This window comes from Enhydra lutris, unplaced genomic scaffold, assembly GCF_002288905.1.
Source record: "Enhydra lutris kenyoni isolate GAN:26980312 unplaced genomic scaffold, ASM228890v2 scaffoldscaffold38, whole genome shotgun sequence".
Taxonomy (NCBI): domain Eukaryota; kingdom Metazoa; phylum Chordata; class Mammalia; order Carnivora; family Mustelidae; genus Enhydra; species Enhydra lutris.
Window position 1 is genome coordinate 94,832 of NW_019154122.1, and position 17,741 is coordinate 112,572.

At 44.4% G+C, this 17,741-nt stretch overlaps 1 protein-coding gene across 3 annotated transcripts in view; it reads right to left on the reverse strand.

The window, feature by feature from the left end:
* LOC111154896 (AT-rich interaction domain 1A) overlaps positions 1–17,741 on the reverse strand; it is a 69,351-nt gene that overhangs the window by 33,377 nt on the left and 18,233 nt on the right. For all 3 annotated transcript variants that reach the window (XM_022514843.1, XM_022514842.1, XM_022514844.1), the window contains exons 2-4: positions 9,920–10,132; positions 8,123–8,575; positions 6,576–6,683 (exon numbers count right to left, since the gene is read on the reverse strand). In XM_022514843.1, the coding sequence (XP_022370551.1) occupies positions 6,576–6,683; positions 8,123–8,575; positions 9,920–10,132 (774 nt within the window). The remainder of the gene's footprint in view (positions 1–6,575; positions 6,684–8,122; positions 8,576–9,919; positions 10,133–17,741) is intronic.

The window sequence follows — 17,741 nt, forward strand, 5'->3', positions numbered from 1 at the left end:
CATTTGTTTTTAAACATTCCACTACATGGAACTTAGCTGTTCCCCAAAATGAGTTTTCCTATTAACCTTTCTATTTCTGTCAATGAGATCTCTTTCTCCCCACCCCCCTTCAAGATCATTACATTTTTCTACCTGCTTTCTCCCAGTTCTACAGAATCCTTCCTGCATAGCTCAGAACCAGGACTAGCTGGCTATGCAAACAGGACAGAGGGGGTACAACTCCACACCTCTCACTAGAATTATTTCAAAAGTTTAACTTCTCCCCTTGCTTCCAGACTCTCCCCTTTTCAAACCACATTATACATGAATGGATTATTTTTTGTAACATTAATTTTATCGTGTTACTGGACAGCCTATCTGCAGGACTCTAAGATCAAATTCAAATGGCTTACTTGGCCCACCAGGGCCCTAACCCCTGTAATCCAGCTTTCCCTTCTGCTACTCCCTATCCTCTAGAAGCCTGATCCTGACCAGTCCCCCAGTATCATCTATACTATACCTCACTTCCACCTGGCCTCTGCTCAGGCTATACTTTTCCTTCCCAACCACCCAAGTATGTCCTATCTAGGTCATTCTAAAACTTCTGCCATGTTTTTCCTCAACTGTTTAGACATAAATGATCATTGTCTTCCCCAAACTAGGAAAGCACCCATTGTAACATTCAGGCATACATTCTTCTGTTTTACTATATAAACAAAGAAGAATACTTGAGGGCTGCAACGAAGTGATATTCAAATCACAGGCTACCTCAGAAATCATCAAAGTCTAACCCTTGTCTAATGCCTGTCTGCTTTCCACAGAATATCACAGCAAACAGTGTACTAGCTTTCACTGGAGGGATGGGAAACTTTTTAAAAAAAAATATTTTATTTATTTATTTGACAGAGATCACAAGTAGGCAGAGAGACAGGCAGAGAGAGAGGAGGAAGCAGGCTCCCTGCGGAGCAGAGAGCCAGATGTGGGGCTCGATCCCAGGACCTTGGGATCATGACCTGAGCCAAAGGCAGAGAGAGGCTTTAACCCACTGAGCAACCCAGGCACCCCCCCGCCGCCGTTTTGTTTTGTTTTTTAAAATATCCTTATCCTCCAGATCACAAAAGAACTTGTGTCACACTTGGGCTTAAACCCATAGGCAACAGGTAGCCAGGTTTTTAAAGCAGTAATGTTCACTTGCCAGAATTTTTTTTTAAGGATCTATTTATTTATTTGAGAGTCAGAGAAAGAGAGAGAAAGAGACATAAGCAGACTCCTCACCGAGTGGGGAACCTGACAACGATGCAGGGCTCAATCCCAGATCCCTGAGATCATGACCTGACCCAAAATCAAGAGACAGACATTTACCTGAATGGGTCACCCAGGTGCCCCCGGATTTGATTTTTTAAGATGAGTACTCTGGTGGTTATGGTGAGGACAGACTTGGAAGGAAAAGGAATAAAACAGCCAGGGGCAAGACACTAGGTGGGAGGTAACAGGGTCCTTTAAAAAAAAAAAAAAAAAAAAAAAAAAAAAGCAATGGGTAGGACAGGGGGAACCAGATTCAAAAACCATTTCTGAGGTAGACTGGGATTTGGTGACCAACTTCTGGAAGGAATCCAGTGAGTGCCACACAGAGAACCCCCAGGGTGGTACTGCAGTCAAAGGCTGCCTTAACCAGGAAGAGACTGCACTGGGGCCATGGCTGTAGGCAGTCTGTTTTGCCCAAGTCTCTTTTCTTTCTACCATTTTCAGGCCACAGCCTTCCCTCCAGATCACCAAGAGTTACACTACAGTGTAAGTCACCACTGTTATTCAGTTACCACTGTGGCTTCCTAGTCTTGTGATTTTTTTCTTCCCTTGTTAAAGGACTACTACTACCTAAACCCACTGTTATTCAAATATGGTTTTGGGAACTTTAGCACCATGTGAGTGCTTGCTAGAAATGCAAATTCTTACTCCCACCTAATGAACTGGAATCTCTCTGGGTAGAGGTCAGTAATCTGTGTTTTAATTAATCTCCAGATGATTCTCACTGCATGTTGAAGTTTGGAGAAGCACTGACCTAGTTAACCTTTCCAGATCTGGGCTTTCAATGCTGTATCTATTTTCCACCACTGAATGGAAACTCTATCCCAAGTACACTTTCAGACTATAATGTAAATTTACAAATGTGCCCCAGTAAGAAAAAAATTGGGAAACATTCATTATTCTAGGGAAACCACATACACTTGAATCATTTAAACAGAACCTTTTAAAGATGCAACTCCAAGTCATTCCCTGAAATGATTATAATCAAAAGTCAGATACTAATTTGCAGATGAGACCCTTAAAGATTTTGCCCCAAACTAAAGGAAATTAAAGACTTAATGAAACACCTAGAGGTTTGCTTACCCATCCCTTACAAAAACTTTCTTCCCGTAAGGTGAAGTAGTAGCTATTTTACAAGATAAATGACAAACCCTAACCTTACTTCTTCCTAAAAACACTGTCAGGAAGCACAAATAAATTAATTTGTCCTCTAAAATGGAGTTTAGGCCTTCCCGTAAAGGCTGTGATACTTGCCTTTCCCTCGCAGTGAAAACAACAATCTTACAATATGGTCAAGCTGTCCCCTGTCAGACATACACTTTCTGAATGAACAATGTAATACATACTGCTCAGGTTCATTCGTTCCCTGAATTGGCGCCTACTTTATTCCAGGCACTATGATGGCCATGAGCAAGACAGAGACCATCAGCCCTCACTGAGCTTGTGTCAAGTAAGTAACTGAAATTACACTTGAGATAAATACTGACAAAAAACACGGGTGTTAAGACAGTCTATTTTAGCAAAGGAACCTGACACAGTTTGGATTAGTGGATCTCTACCAGGGCTACAAATCAGAATCACCAGGGACAGCTGGTCAACTGCTGTCAACCCCAAACAAGTCAGAACTCTGTGAACCCCAGCCACTGGTTTTTAAAGAACATTCATTCCCCATATAATTTTAACACATAGCCAAGGTAGAGAACCATTGGTCTGGGGCATCACGTGATAGATGTTAGGGGCACACAGGCCAGTAAAACAGTGCCTGCTCTTCAGAAGCTTACCATCAAGTGACAGAGACCCAAGTGTTGAAGTATTTGGATGTAAAGCAAAGAAACCTCAGATACAGGATAGTGTTTCTCCTGGTGTAAGGATGGGGAAGTGATACCAGAGGGCCATATAAGGTGCTTTTACCTATGTTAGCAAGGTTTGATTTTTTTTTTTTCTTAAGATTTTATTTTTCTTTATTTGACAGAGAGAGACACAGCAAGAGAGGGAACACAAGCTGGGGGAGTGGGAGAGCGAGAAGCAGGCTCCCTGCTGAGCAAGGAGCCCGATGTGGGGCTCAAGCCCAGGACCCTGAGATCATGACCTGAGCTGAAGGCAGACGCTTAACGACTCAGCCAGCCAGGCATCCCGCAAGGTTTGATTTCTAAAGGTGGGTCCTCAGGCCCTGAATCATTCTTTATACCTTTTTTAAAAAAAAAAAAAAAAAAAAGATTTTATTTATTTATTTGACAGAGAGATCACAAGCAGACAGAGAAGCAGGCAGAGAGAGAGAGGGGGAAGCAGGTTCCCCGCTGAGCAGAGAGCCCGATGTGGGGCACGATCCCAGGACGCTGAGATCATGACCCCCCAGCCGAAGGCAGAGGCTTAACCCACTGAGCCACCCAGGTGGCACCCCTCTTTATACCTTTTAATATATCTTAAATACTGCAGTTTTTTTGTTTTTTAAATAAAAACTGACTTTAGTCAGTGAGGGCATCATAGAAGTTATTTAAGCTGAGTTTTGACATTTGATTAGGAAGGAGTTTTCTGAAGAAATAATCTTGAAGATGTAGCCTGAAATATGACTAGAGGAGTTAGGAGGAAATGTGTCTTAGGCAAAGGGAAGGGTCTGTGCAGAGGTCTGGAAGCAGAATAAAGCATGGAGCCTTACAAAACTGAGACTAAGTCAGTAACAAGGCAAAGGGCAAAACATGATGAAGTACAGGTTCTCAAAGTGCCTTCCCTGGCCTACAGCATCAGCAGCATCAGCAGCATCAAGGAATTTGTTACAAATGCAAAGTCTCAGGCCTCATTCCAGACCTAAATCAGAAGCAGGGGGCAGCCTACATAATATTAAGGATTTTGGATTTTATTCTAAGATTAATGAAAAACAATTGAGAGATTTTAAACAGAGGGACAACATAATCAGGATAATAGCAGCTAAATGGTTTGGCATTAACAGCAGAGCAAAAACTCCTCAAAATCTAATTTTTATAATAATCAGGATCAGAAACCATAATGAGTCTTTACATCAAGGGTCACAATCATAAAGCCTTTAGGGCTATGTGGTAAGGTGAATGAGCAAAGAGGAGGACGAGGAGAACTGGAGAGGCTGCCCTCCAGTCAGCCCAGCTTCCGTTCCAGAGCCAAACACCAAGAGGCGCCTCACAAACACCTGCTGAGAGAAGGAGCACAGCGGCAAACCTCGGGATCCCTTGACACAACTGCTTTGGGAAAGAGTGGGCCCCTTCTAGGGAATCCCGACTTCTCCTTTCTTCAAATGTGACCGTTTCCCAGCCTGGCTAGGCAAATCTGGCATCAAACCAAAATTTCAAAAAAAACCCACCTTTTGTTTCTTAGTCCAAATAGCGGAGGGATAAAAAGCAATTCAACAAACAAGATGCCAATAACCCAGCCAACTCACCTCCCACATAGAGCTTCTACCACAGAGCAAATGACCCATTTGGATGAATCTATAGGAGAAGGCTGAGCTTGGGAAGGCTCCTTGTGATAGGCTGCCCAGGAACAATCCTCCCCTGGGCCCACGAAGCTGCCAGTGCCCTCGCTTCGGCAGGTCATATCAGAAGCTCTGGATGTGACGGTACAAGGCTCTCAAACCTGTTTGTACGCTAGGCTTCTCAGGACTGAAAAATGACACAGTTCCGCTGGAAGATTACCAGGAAGAAGCAGAAACTTTCTGACAGGGAGTGACTTAAAGCACTGGCAAAAATCCACTGATTCGGTTTCTTGCCACAGTAGCACCTCACTCAGATTCAGTCAGCTACAGACCACAGATGAGGAGGAAGTAGGTACACACTTCTGACTGAATCAGGTTAAAAAACACATTTCAGTGAGGTCTGGGATGCAGAAAAGGACTGCAACAGTCCTTAATGAAAAGGGAACAAAGAGGGATTGCCTTATCCAGACACATCCTCACCCAATTCCTCAACTGAGAAAGTCCGCAGTCTCAGGGGGCCCACGTGACAGTGGCTACGCCCATGGCCTGGGATACCTGCACAATGGGTACCAAGGGAATCCGGAGACCTTGCCCCACGCAGGTTATGGCTCACAGATCTTCAGGGGAAGCCAGGGGAGGCTTCGTGATGAAGAGAGTTCTTGCCTCCTACTTATTCCTTAAAGATCCAGAGACCATTTTCTCCCAAGTCAGAATAACTGAAGAGATAGGCTTCAAATCAGAGTAGAATCAAAATTTCTAAAGACGTTTTTTTATCTAGACATGTGTGGCTGAATTTCTATTTACTAACCGAAGCAGGGTTTGTAATGGAGGGTTTGTCTACCAATGGTCTTACTAGATTTTAGAGCAGCCCATTTTATTTCTGTGCCCAGAAGATTAATTTTCAGAACCTGTGTGACTGGCCCGCACATAGTACCAGAGCTAAGACGAGGGGTAAGTGTTCCCAGAACCAGTCTACTTTTAACTAGTTGGTGCAGTCTCTCAGGTATCAAGTAGAGTCCCTACGTCCTCTGAGATGATAATGAGAATCTCTGACATTTAGGGAGTGCCCACAATGCATGAGCACTCTACTTTAACCTATCTCATGTTAGCAACCACTCCATGACAGAATCATTTTACAGATGCAAAAATGAAGGCAGGAGAAGGTTAAGTGACTTGCCCAAGGGTACAGAGTTAGTGGCTGAGTCAAAAATGCAGATCCAGGAGCTCTGGCTCCAGAGCCCAAGCTCTTCATCAGCAGACTGTACTGCCTTTCTCAGGATACAATCAGTTCATCCATAAACAGCAATCAAGCATCTGGGCACTAAGCACTCTACTAGACAAAAGCACCTATTCACACAAAACAACCAGAAAAACTGCTTTTACTCAGCCCATGCTCAAAGGGACCATCCAAGCTGAATGCACCCCAGCTCGTACTTCCTAGCTAAATACTAAGACAAAAACCTAAAAATTAAACCCTCAAAAATAAGGTCAAAACAACCCTGAAACCTCTCTCAACTTTGACAGAGAGTGAACAGTGCTTCCAATATCTTCATCTTCTCTGTCCCTTACCTGGTTCATGCCTCAGGAACCAAGATTTAAAAAAAATAAAACAAAACACAAAACCAGAAAACTCTAAACAGAGATCACCAAACCTATTCCCCAGGCAGCCAGCCAAAACAGATATTCCACAAGATCAGTCCATAAATTCCTACTTGGAATTTTCAACCTGAATTCAAGGAATAGCTAATTGTTTATTTAGGTCATACCACCAAAACATCCAACCAGAAACCAGTTTTCTTTGCTTTCCTCTCTGCCCCATCATCTGTTAGAGGTTGGCAAGAATACTCACAGGCAAGCTTGAGGGTCTTGACTGAAGACTCAGGTTCATATCTTCTTGCCCTCCCTTACTGGAGGGGGCTGAGGATGCCTGAGACCCAAATGAATCTTGAGATAACTCCTAAAATAAGAAAAACAAAATGCTGTGAAGGCCTGGTATTGGTAAACCAGGCAAGCTTGCTTCACGGTGAAAGGGCTACGGAAGTGTCTCACAGAGGGCAGGTGGGACCAAGAAACTGCCTAACTACCCACGATATTATCTGAAGGCAGAAAAATACAAGGTGTGGCTCTTAAGACAGGAAGGTTAGCGAGCACCAGGTGACGTATGGAAGGGTTCAATCACTACACTGTACACTTGAAACTAATATGACACTGTACGTTAACTAACTGGAATTAAAATAAAAACTTAAAAATAAAGTTGGTTTAATTAGAAGGAAAAAAAAGAACGTCAACAGTGCATTTAAGACTCTGAACAGCACTGCTGACCATTTATCGGCACAGACAGCTATTCCTGGGGGTTAAACACTCAAGTACAGCTAACTACAAGGAACGAAACCAATTAATTAAAAAAAAAAAAAACCTCACGCTAGAACCTCTACAATAAAATGAGTACTGCTTCCTTCAAAATGAAACTGTCTTGGGATGAGATATTTATTCCAATACTGCCATCAATGCACAGAATTTTTAGTGGACCTGTCGTCTGGTCGTATCTCCTCTTTTTTGCTCTTAAAAGAATAAAGCCCAAATTGTTATTTTTAGGCTTTATCACCTACCTCGCTCACAGACATGGCTACAAAGGAATTTTAGCTATTTCCTAAAATCAAATCCACCTTCAACAAATCAAACTTGCCACCACTGAGACTGTTCTAAAGAATGTTCTAAGAATGTGATGTCAGCTCCGATGGCAATTTCACATGAAGGGGTCCAAATTATTCTGAGCAATGGCAGAATGTAACGGCAGCTGGAATGAACGTACAGTACAGCCTCCCAAAGTTAACTTTTCAAAAAGAACTAAACTCACTTGGATGCTCAGTCCTGAATGCTAGTTTATAAAAAACAAAAAACAAAACCAGTCCCATTATCTTTAATTTCTTATCGGTCTATGCAACTTCCCATTGCCCTATTTCTTCATCAGTAAGAAGAGCCACAGGTTTTTATGCAGTTAAGAAGGTTATGCCTTGGGGCACCTGGGTGGCTCAGTGGGTTAAAGCCTCTGCCTTCGGCTCAGGTCATGATCCCAGGATCCTGGGATCGAGCCCCGCATTGGGCTCTCTGCTTGGCAGGGAGCCTGCTTCCCTCTCTCTCTCTCTGCCTGCCTCTCTGCCTACTTGTAATCTCTCTGTCAAATAAATAAAATATTTAAAAAAAAAAAAAAAAAAAAAAAAAAAGAAGGTTATGCCTTTATTAGTTCAATCAATCCAGTTAACATGTTTACCCAGAGTTTAATTGGTTTTTAACTGCACATGAGAGAATAATTTGTATGGCAAAGTTCTCCTGACACCAAGCCCCAAGCTGTCTGTGGTCACACGCAGGCAAGGGCGAGAGGCAGGGGCACCTTACCTGTGGTGGAGGGAAGCGCTGTTGGGAATAGGCAGTTTGCTGTGACTGCTGAGACTGGGGCTGAGGGTACGCAGCCTGCTGGGAGAGCGTCGAGGAGGCCGGCTGCTGAGGTTGCTGCTGCTGGTAGGGAGACTGTGCCTGCGGCTGTGAGTAAGGGGGCTGGCTCTGGGGGTGCTGCTGGGTGGTGGACTGCTGGGAGGGGTATGGAGTCGGGGACTGCTGATGTGGAGGCTGGGATGGCTGCTGGGAGTAGGGAGGCTGAGAAGCCTGGAGCTGTGGTGGCTGAGATTGCGGCTGCTGCTGATAGGAAGGCTGGGCGTGAGGGTTCTGGGATGGTGGCTGCTGGGAGTAGGGTGGCTGCTGCTGCTGGGGGTGAGGACTTTGCTGGTTGTAATATGGAGTCTGGCCCTGCTGACCATACCCACTGGGGCCTTGTTGTCCGTAAGGAGGAATCTGTAGGAAAGGAAAGAATACTTTTAGCACAGACTCTTCTGGATGAAGATATTCTATCCGACTACAGCCTGAGGATGGGTATAGGAAGCAGGCAATGGCCCAGCCTCCCACTTAGAAGGCCCATGGTTTTTCCTACCATCCCTCTCTAAACTGAGCCAGAAGGACAGCCCAGCTGGGTTACTAGTTGGTTTGTTTACAAGTGGACTGCATTTGTCTACGGAAAATTGACACTAATATCTGGGCAACTTTTAAGAGTTCGAGCGCAGCCGTTTTCACCAGTGAACCTCTTCTTTATCACAGCCTAAACTGTTTTCTAAGTGCTGGGAATCTGTATCCTCGCCACAATGAATGGTCAGCAGCAGCCTGGCTCAGCCGACTAAAAACGTCGGGTTTAATAGCCCAGACAGTGTGCAAATCATTAAGCTACTCTGGTTCTCTTTTTCACTCAGTCTTCATTCAAAAAATATCTAAGAGCCTACTTGCTTGATTGTACCAGGCTCAATTTTAGGCACTGGAGGTGTATCTGGTAGGAAGGCAAAACAAAAAAACAACCAACCCCGTAATACCCATCCATCTCTCCTCCATCTGCTCACCGGAAAAACAAAAACAACAAACAAGCCCCCAAAACAAACAAACAAACAAACCCCAGAGTGACATTATCCTATTTTCCATATTTAAAGAGCTACTTTGAAGTCTTAGAAGTAAAGTTAGGTTTTATATTCTGTCCATCACCATTTTCAGTATGAGTATTACTCAAATATAAACGACAGGAAATGCTGTCAAAACAAAAAATGACAATAGATAATGGTGCAGATGGCCAGACAAGAGGAGACGAGGGAAATCATAACATTTTTAACAGCACTGTTAGCATCACTACCGTTCAATCTTCCCTTTTTCTTCTATTCCCAGTCCCTCCTAATCTTTCATTTTGAATGAGACAGCTATATGTCGAAGGCCTTTGGAAACACGAAGGGCCTTTTCCATTCCCGGGGCACAAGGCATGAGAGGATTTTCCTGATTACAGTGGATAGGTGCCCAGCCCCTGCCTTTTTTCCCCCACATCCTTTGGAGATCACTATTCAGTGGGTACAAGAAGGCCAGCCAGGTCAAAGGACACAGATGACACAGGTAACCGCCTATGGCCGGGGAACAATTTTTCTTTGAGCACACGTGGGATGATGCCCACAACCTTGGCCTTGTAAGCAGCATACTGCAGACAACTGAGCCCACTGGCCTATGCTCCTGTTGAGAGGTTTAGATGCCAAAGACTCATTCTGAGTCTACAGCTCAAGACCAGATCATGGACAGCAACAAGGGTTAAGGTAATTGGGAGTCACCATCTACCTGCTGTGCATAAGAGAGGCCGCCCATGGCACTCTGCGCCCGGCCCTGCATGGCCATCGGGTACCGCTGCGGGGTCTGGGACCCATATGGCTGCCCTGGGTACCCATGTCCTTGCTGCGGTCCTGATGAAGGTCCCTGTTGTTGCGAGTATGGGTTAGTCCCGCCATATGGCTGAGGTCTCATCTTGCCCATCTGATCCATTGGACTGGATGGCTACAAAATAAAAAGCATTTCATTAACCTGAAGCTTTGATAGCCTCTGGCCAATATGATCATAAACACAAGTGTACAGGTCTGTATGCCACATAGGAAAACAGTTACTGTGAAAAAGTAGTGGTACAGACCCAGTAATCCTCGGGCAAGTCATTTAACCTTCCTCATAACCTTGGTTTTACCCTATGTGAAATGAAAATACCACTATGAAAGCTATGTACTACTTTGTGATTGTAGCACTACTTGAGATCCAAGGAACAGGCCAGGTGTGAACCAATGAATATACGCACCCTCTGGTGCAGAAAATCAGAACAAAGACCTTTCAGTTGCGAGAGGACAGTGCTGCTATGCTCTGCCATCATCTTGTTCAACACCATCAAAACTAATGCTTCAATACTGTGGTTGGGGATTCAAATACTTAAGTATCTAGATGCTTCCATTCTTTAAATGGTGGAATCTTTCTTCTTGCATGTCTGTAGCTTGTTTACACTATGGCACAAGCAAATACGTTTATGCTTTCTTCTCAATGGCTAACATGGCTAAGTTACAGCTGTTGACTCTGAATTTAGAGCCTTGGCCATCTCAACTGAAAAGTTCATCTCCTTTAATATTCAAAGGTTTGAATGTGTAAGGATAGAATTTTTATCTCCTTAAAGGACAAGATATACAAGTACACCAATAATGGAAGCTTAAAGTATAATTCACAAGTATTTGGCTACTAACACGGCTTTCTTTCAGCTCTATGTGGGACAACAGGTTCAATCAGCTCATTCACTTTCTGACATAACTCTATCCTATTGGAGCTATATATAGGACAGAGTCCAGCATGTTTTCCAGCCAGTGATGCCTACCTATACTGATGGGCGGGGTGTGTCGTTAAAGACCTTAAATAGATACACGAGTTGAAGAGTAGGCCTGGACTTGACACAAAACTTGAAAACTGAATCTTAAATTGGGAATGGGGAATAGATATTAACACTCTGGGCCTGTATAACATTAGCTCTCAAATTAAGGATTCAGTGGTTCTCAAACTTTAGAATGCATCAAAATCACCTGGAGGGCTTTTTTTTTTTTTTTTTAAAGATTTTATTTATTTATTTGAGAGAGAGAGTATGAGAAGGGGGAGGGTCAGAGGGAGAAGCAGACTCCCTGACAAGCAGGGAGCCCAATGTGGGACTCGATCCCAGGACTCCAGGATCATGACCTGAGCCAACGGCAGTCGCTTAACCAACTGAGCCACCCAGGCGCCCACCTGGAGGGCTTTTTAAAACACGGACTGATGAGACCCACCCCCAGAGTGTCTGACTCTACAGGTTCAGGGTCAGGCCTAAGCTATGCACTTGTAATAGTTCCCCACTAATGTTGATGCTGCTGGTTCAGGGGCCACACTTTAAGAACCACGGGTCTAGATTATACCTAGGGTCCTTCCTCTTCTGCTTTTCTATAATTAATGTTCTATAATTTAAGGTGGATAAGACCTTAAAAAACAACAAAAGCCCTCTAAGATAAGGGGAGGGAGGCACACTCAGATAACTGGTTCTCTGTACATGTCTTTTTTGGGGGACAGAGTACTACCTAAGTGTTTTATAATAGAGGGAAAGTCAAGCTGTTATACGGAAAATGGTTAGACAAAGAGCCACAGAAACTGTCCTTCTAAACACCAGAAGGAAAAAAAGCAGAGGCAAAATTCTTAGGCTGCAGCAAAATCTCAGCTAAAAAGGTAACAATGAGGATGGAAGTACCCTTCAAGTTTCTAGACTACAGTGAACCACAGTAAAACTGTATCCCAAATCACTACTACATGTCAATATTATTAAAGTGCTGTTTCCAACAATCATACCTACCAAATTTTTGCCCAAGTCCTGCCTCTGTAATAAGAAGCTCCAATAAAATCTCAGTCATTAATTTTGGAGCTCCAGGGATTCTTTTGGCACTGTTTAGGAAATTCAAATTTAGCAACTGGACAAGTTATAAGTAGCATGGGGTCTTCCCCAGATACACCTGGCTATGAAGCCAAAACATCATGAGTCCCTCCTGCAAAAAGCTCAGGGGCTTACACGGCCACACGATGCCACACGTAGTGACCAGATTCTCAGCTCACCCCCAACTGCAGCTGCTGTCCATGTGGCCCCCAGGTAAGGAGACTACACTTGCTCAACTGAAAGACCAGCCCACTCTAGGTATCTCTGTCAGACCAGGTCTCTCCACAACACAAGTGGGGCGGTCATTACCATGGTTACTGTGGAGCTTCTAGAGCAGTAGTTATCAACCAGGGCTACAGATCAGAATTTTCTGCGAGGCTACACGAATGCCTGTGTCTCTCCCCAACTCCCTCCACTCCTTAGGATCCTTGGATGATTCTAATGTACACTACTAAGTGAGATCTGGAGACACACTGTCCAATAAAATTTTCTGTGACATGTGACTTAGGTACTTGAAATATGGCTAGTGTGATTGAGGAACTGAATTATTTTTTTTTTAAAGATTTTCTTACTCATTTGAGAGTGAGAGAGAGCCAGCTAGAGCACAAGCAGGAGGGGCGGGGGGGGGGGGGGATGCAGAGGGAGAGGGAGAGGGAGAAGCAATGTGGGCTCCATCCCAGCCCAGGATTAAGACCTGAGTCTAAGGCAGACACTTAATTGACTGAGCCACCCAGATGCCTGCAACTGAATTATTTTTATTTACTTTTATTTAAATTCAAATAACCACGTGTAGCTAGTGACTATCATACTGGACTGACAGTTCTAGAGCAGTGCTCACAAATCATTTTCCTCTTTCCCTGTTCACCAAGGGCTCCAAAATTCCTGTCTACATCCTGTACAGTACTGCACAGAAAGAACAAAGAATGTGTAAATCTATAGACTTGGGTTCAAATCCTAACTCTATCACTGTCTAATCTTGAGCATAAGTCCACCTAAACAGTGAAAAATTTTTCACCTAAAATGCACATAACTTGGAGCGCCAGAGTGGCTCAGCTGGTTAAGTATCCGACTCTTGGTTTCATCGGGTCATGATCTCAGGGTTGTGAGATCCAGCCCTGCCCTCTCCCTCTCTCTTTCCCCTGCCCCTCCCCCCAAATCAATCAATCTCTCAATAAATAAATAAATCTTAAAAAAAAAATAAAATGCACATAACACACTACACACAGTACCATTTAAATGCCTAATAAATAGTAGCTACTACCAATAACGATTAGCAGTGCTTCTGCCTGGCTCTGAAGTCCACAGTGTGCTGCAGTTCTATACTCTTCAGACTCAACCCACACAGGGGCATGCCCAGCTCCACACAGTGGTATCCTGCCCTGCCCGCCTGTCCACAATGGCTTCCACTAGCAGAAACCCAACCCTTCAACATAAAGGCACTTCCCATTCTTCAGCACACTCTGATCTCTTGTATCTCTAAACTTCCTATAATGAATTCAGAATCCTAAGATTTGACACTTAGTTGTCTAGTTGACTGCATCTGTCAAGACTATGTTCTGGGGGGCACCTGGGTGGCTCAGTGGGTTAAGCCTCTGCCTTCCGCTCGGGTCATGATCTCAGGGTCCTGGGATCAAGCCCCGCAGCGGGCTCTCTGCTCAGCAGGGAGCCTGCTCCCCTCCCCGCTCCTCCCCGCACCCACCTCTCTGCTTGCTTGTGATCTGTCAAATAAATAAATAAAATCTTGGCGGGGGGGGGGGGGGACTGTTCTAGGAAGCCAGAGATCACCTTCAAAGTCCTTCCCCTCCACTCCCTGCTACAGAAAGCAGGTGCAGAGCTAGGGCCCAGTAACTTCAATGTGCCAGGCTGCCCTACTGTAAGAAGTAGGTAGGGGATACTATGGGGAGAAAGCCCAGATCAAACCATCTAGCCATAGGCCAGGGGCACACCCTAAACCAGGTTATGACTTTGAGGGAAGAGGAAAAAAAAATGTGGATTAAACCAAAAGAAAAAAGAGGACAGGGTAGAACAAACAGCCAGGGGAGAAGCAGCACTTTTGAGAAGAATCTTATGTGCCATGCTGTACCAGAGAGGTCCTCAAACTGCAAATGCATCCCCAAACACAGCTTAGAAACAAAAGGCTAAAAGCAAGTTATCTCTTTCTCCCTCATATCTAGAGACCTGTACTCCCAGTGGAGGACAGTTACTTAGAGGGGCCTAATTAATAAAGGTTTCAAGGATTCCTCCATCAACTTCAGGAAATCTTTGCAGACCAAAAATAAATGCAAGTCAAAGAAATCCTTATTCTAAAAATAAAATTTAGACATTGCCCCTCCTGGACATCAGATTTCTGACCCCCTCCCTTCACCAAAGGTTTATAATCAACAGAATACGCAGCTTTGCAAATTAAAACATATTCAGTTCAAACAATCCGGTAACTCTGGTCTCGTGTCAAAGCTAAACATCCGCTCATATCAGAAGGGGAGGTAAGTAGAGACCTAACTCACACTTCTGACATTTCAAACCATTGTAAAAGATTTGTGATTTGCAGTTATAGATGAAATGACATCTTACAATCTCTCATAACAGAGAAGGGGCCTTAAATCACCACTAATCAGCTTTATTGGAAAATAGCAATTTCAAGCCAGAAAAATCCCTACTACATGCAAGACAGAAAAGCCAGTATCAGCAGTCTGCAGGCATCAAGGAAGAGGCAGGGAATGGGGAAACACCAAACTCTGGCTGCAAAGAGCCAGAGATTCCACTCTGGGAATGATGGAGAGGAAATCCTTTCAATGGGAAACCACAGGAGTAGGTTACTGTGATTATACTTCGAAAGCAAAGGCTCTGCCACAAAGACACATAAATGAGAAGAAAATGATGCCACCTTGATCAGGGAAGTCAGGCCCCTTGCTATATACTCTCCTGTATTCATAAAAAATAAAAATAAAAAAGGGGGAAAGAGCCATAAGGAAAAAAATCCATCTCCATCCACCGCTTATCTCTTCCCAGATCACTGGCCGTGTCCAGACCGCCTGCCAAATACAATGCATCAAAAGAAGCAGTTGAGGGGCATCAAGGGCAAAGATGTCTAGTAGGAGGCTGGTCCCTCTGAATATAGTCAGAACAGCTTGTAGACTAACCATTCACACAAAGTCCCCCTAATCCAGGCAAAAGTAATTACATGCCCCTCCAGACCAGTGGGCTAATGGAATCCCTGAGAACTTCTTATTGCACCAAGAAAAGCCGTAACAATCCTCAGGGATGCTGAGATATAACAAACTGGACTTCAAAATTCTCCCAACTCCTGACCATGACTGATTGTGAAGAGAGCAGTGAAGATCTCCCCCAAGGCCCCCTCCTTCAAACTTCCGAGCAGAAAGATACTGTTCACCAAAATGTATCACACCACGTTCCTGTGGCACCAAAGAAAGATCAACTTAATTTTCTTGAAATAAAAGTCCGAAAGCTCCAGGCTTCAGTTTCAATCCGAAGATAAAGAAAGGATGTGACCAGGCAGCAGGCAAACCTAAGGAGCCAGACTTGGTACCCAAAGATTGGCAAGAACAGGAGTAGAGAGGGATGGGCCGGGGGTGCGGAAAAGCTGTCCATCAGAATGCAGAAGTCTTGACTACCACTTGTTCTGTCATCCTAAATGCCAAATAGCTGGGGCCAGTATAAACGTCGTGCCATAACCTGGAATTTGGACATCTAAATATTATTCCTTACTCCTTGTGCTTTCAATTCATTCCTGGCCAGATTTGTTGTATGACTTTTAATAATAACAATAAAAAAAAGCATCCCTGGCTCTTTAACCGAAAGAACCCCCTAATTGATTCCCACAGTAATTAACCTGCATTTTACCTCAGAGAGCGGTAGTTAAGGAAGTCGGCACTGCTATTTATAACTCATCTCAAATTGAGGGCAGACTGCCTAAAATCTAACACATCCCAGCTGTACTCCTGTTTGAACTGGGGCCAAGGGAATTTTTTAAAGCAATCTTGGCACCGAATGAATGACACCAACAGTATGAGAGCGCGAGCGGTTGTGTTGTGGTGACGTAGCACTGGAGGTGGAATGGGAGGGGGCCAGTGTACTGTGATCCCTCCCGTGCATGCCTGCTGCTCGCCGAGTCCCAGTACAGTAAGCTGGGAACCGCCCACTGAGAGCCAAACACAGGAAAAGGCTTTTCCTGTGGAACGCCTTGAAGTGAGAAACACATGGCTAATCTGCATAAATGCGAAGCCACACCGCCCCTGCCAGGAAGGTTAGTGCTCGTAATCTCTGGCCATGAAGCTGGCTGCCTGGGAGGACTTGGACTGGCGCCTGATAACCCAGAAAGAGCCGAGAGAACAGATGGGTAAGGACCCCGGCAGAAAACAGCCCCAGGTCACGTGACTCGCCACATGGCCCCGCCAGCACAAACTATTGTCTGGCTGCGGAGCTCCCATACAAAGGCACCCGGCCTCGGCTTCCTGTGATCACAGGGACGGGCGGCAGCTGTTGATCCAGTTCCCGTTCGGGACCCTCCCCTGTTGAGGGGCATTCCAGGCAGGGACAAATATAAAAGGTAAGGCCTCTCCCAATCAACGCTTTCAGCTTCCCCCAAGCTCCACGTGGCTCCACTGGGATCCCAGGATGGAGAGAATAGACTCCCCTAAAAAGAATCACCCTTTATACTCTGGTACACAGCAGCTAACCAGAATAAATCATTCTCATCGTGCCCTCTTCCCTGGCCACACAGACATCTGTATCCAAAGCCTCCTCATTCTCTTCTTACTCTTCGAGTATTTCACGGCTTTGAAAATTGGTCAAGGACCCCTACCCGAACTGAAGAGAAACTGCCCAGAAACCTGCTTGTTTAGTTCCATCCCCAGACTCTGCCTCTTAAAATAAAGAGACTCCCTTCATTCTGTTTTGGATTTTAAACAGGTTTCCGTACTGTTTATGACCTAGGACAACAATAAGACATTCCTTAACCTCCTATCTGGTCTCACCAGAGACATTATTTAAGATTTTCTGAAGCTAAACTGATGATAGGAAAAGAAAAATACCTCTTCAGACATACCAACACTTGACCTAGGAAATTAAATCCACTAAGCCCAAGATTCTTATCCTTCTTAACCTAAGAATTGCACCCCAAATTTTCTACAAGAGATGGAAAACATTCTAGTGCTAGTTCATCCAAGTACTAAATGAACTGGTCATCTGCCTATGGTGAGACAAATATTAACAACAACTACCTCTTCAAAGAGATTTTTTTTTAAAAGATTTTATTTATTTATTTGACACAGAGTGACCCAGGTGCCCCTCTCCAATTAAAAAAAAAAACAACAAAACAAACAAAAAAAAACTTTCAAAATTCTGTTAAGTGTCCAAATAGAATACAAATTCAGAAATCCAAACTCAGGACACCTGGATGGCTCAGTTGTTAAGTGTCTGCCTTCAGCTCAGGTCATGATCCTGGGGTCCTGGTATAGAGCCCCGCATTGGGCTCCCTGCTCAGTGGAGAGTCTGCTTCTCTCTCTCCCACTCCCCCTGCCTGTGGTTCCTCTCTCTGTCTCTGTCAAATAAATAAATAAAATCTTAAAAAAAAGAAAAAAGAAAGCAATAAAAATCCAAACTCAGGGGTGCCTAGGTGGCTCAATCAGTTAAGTGTCTGCCTTCGGCTCGGGTCATGATTCGAGTCCT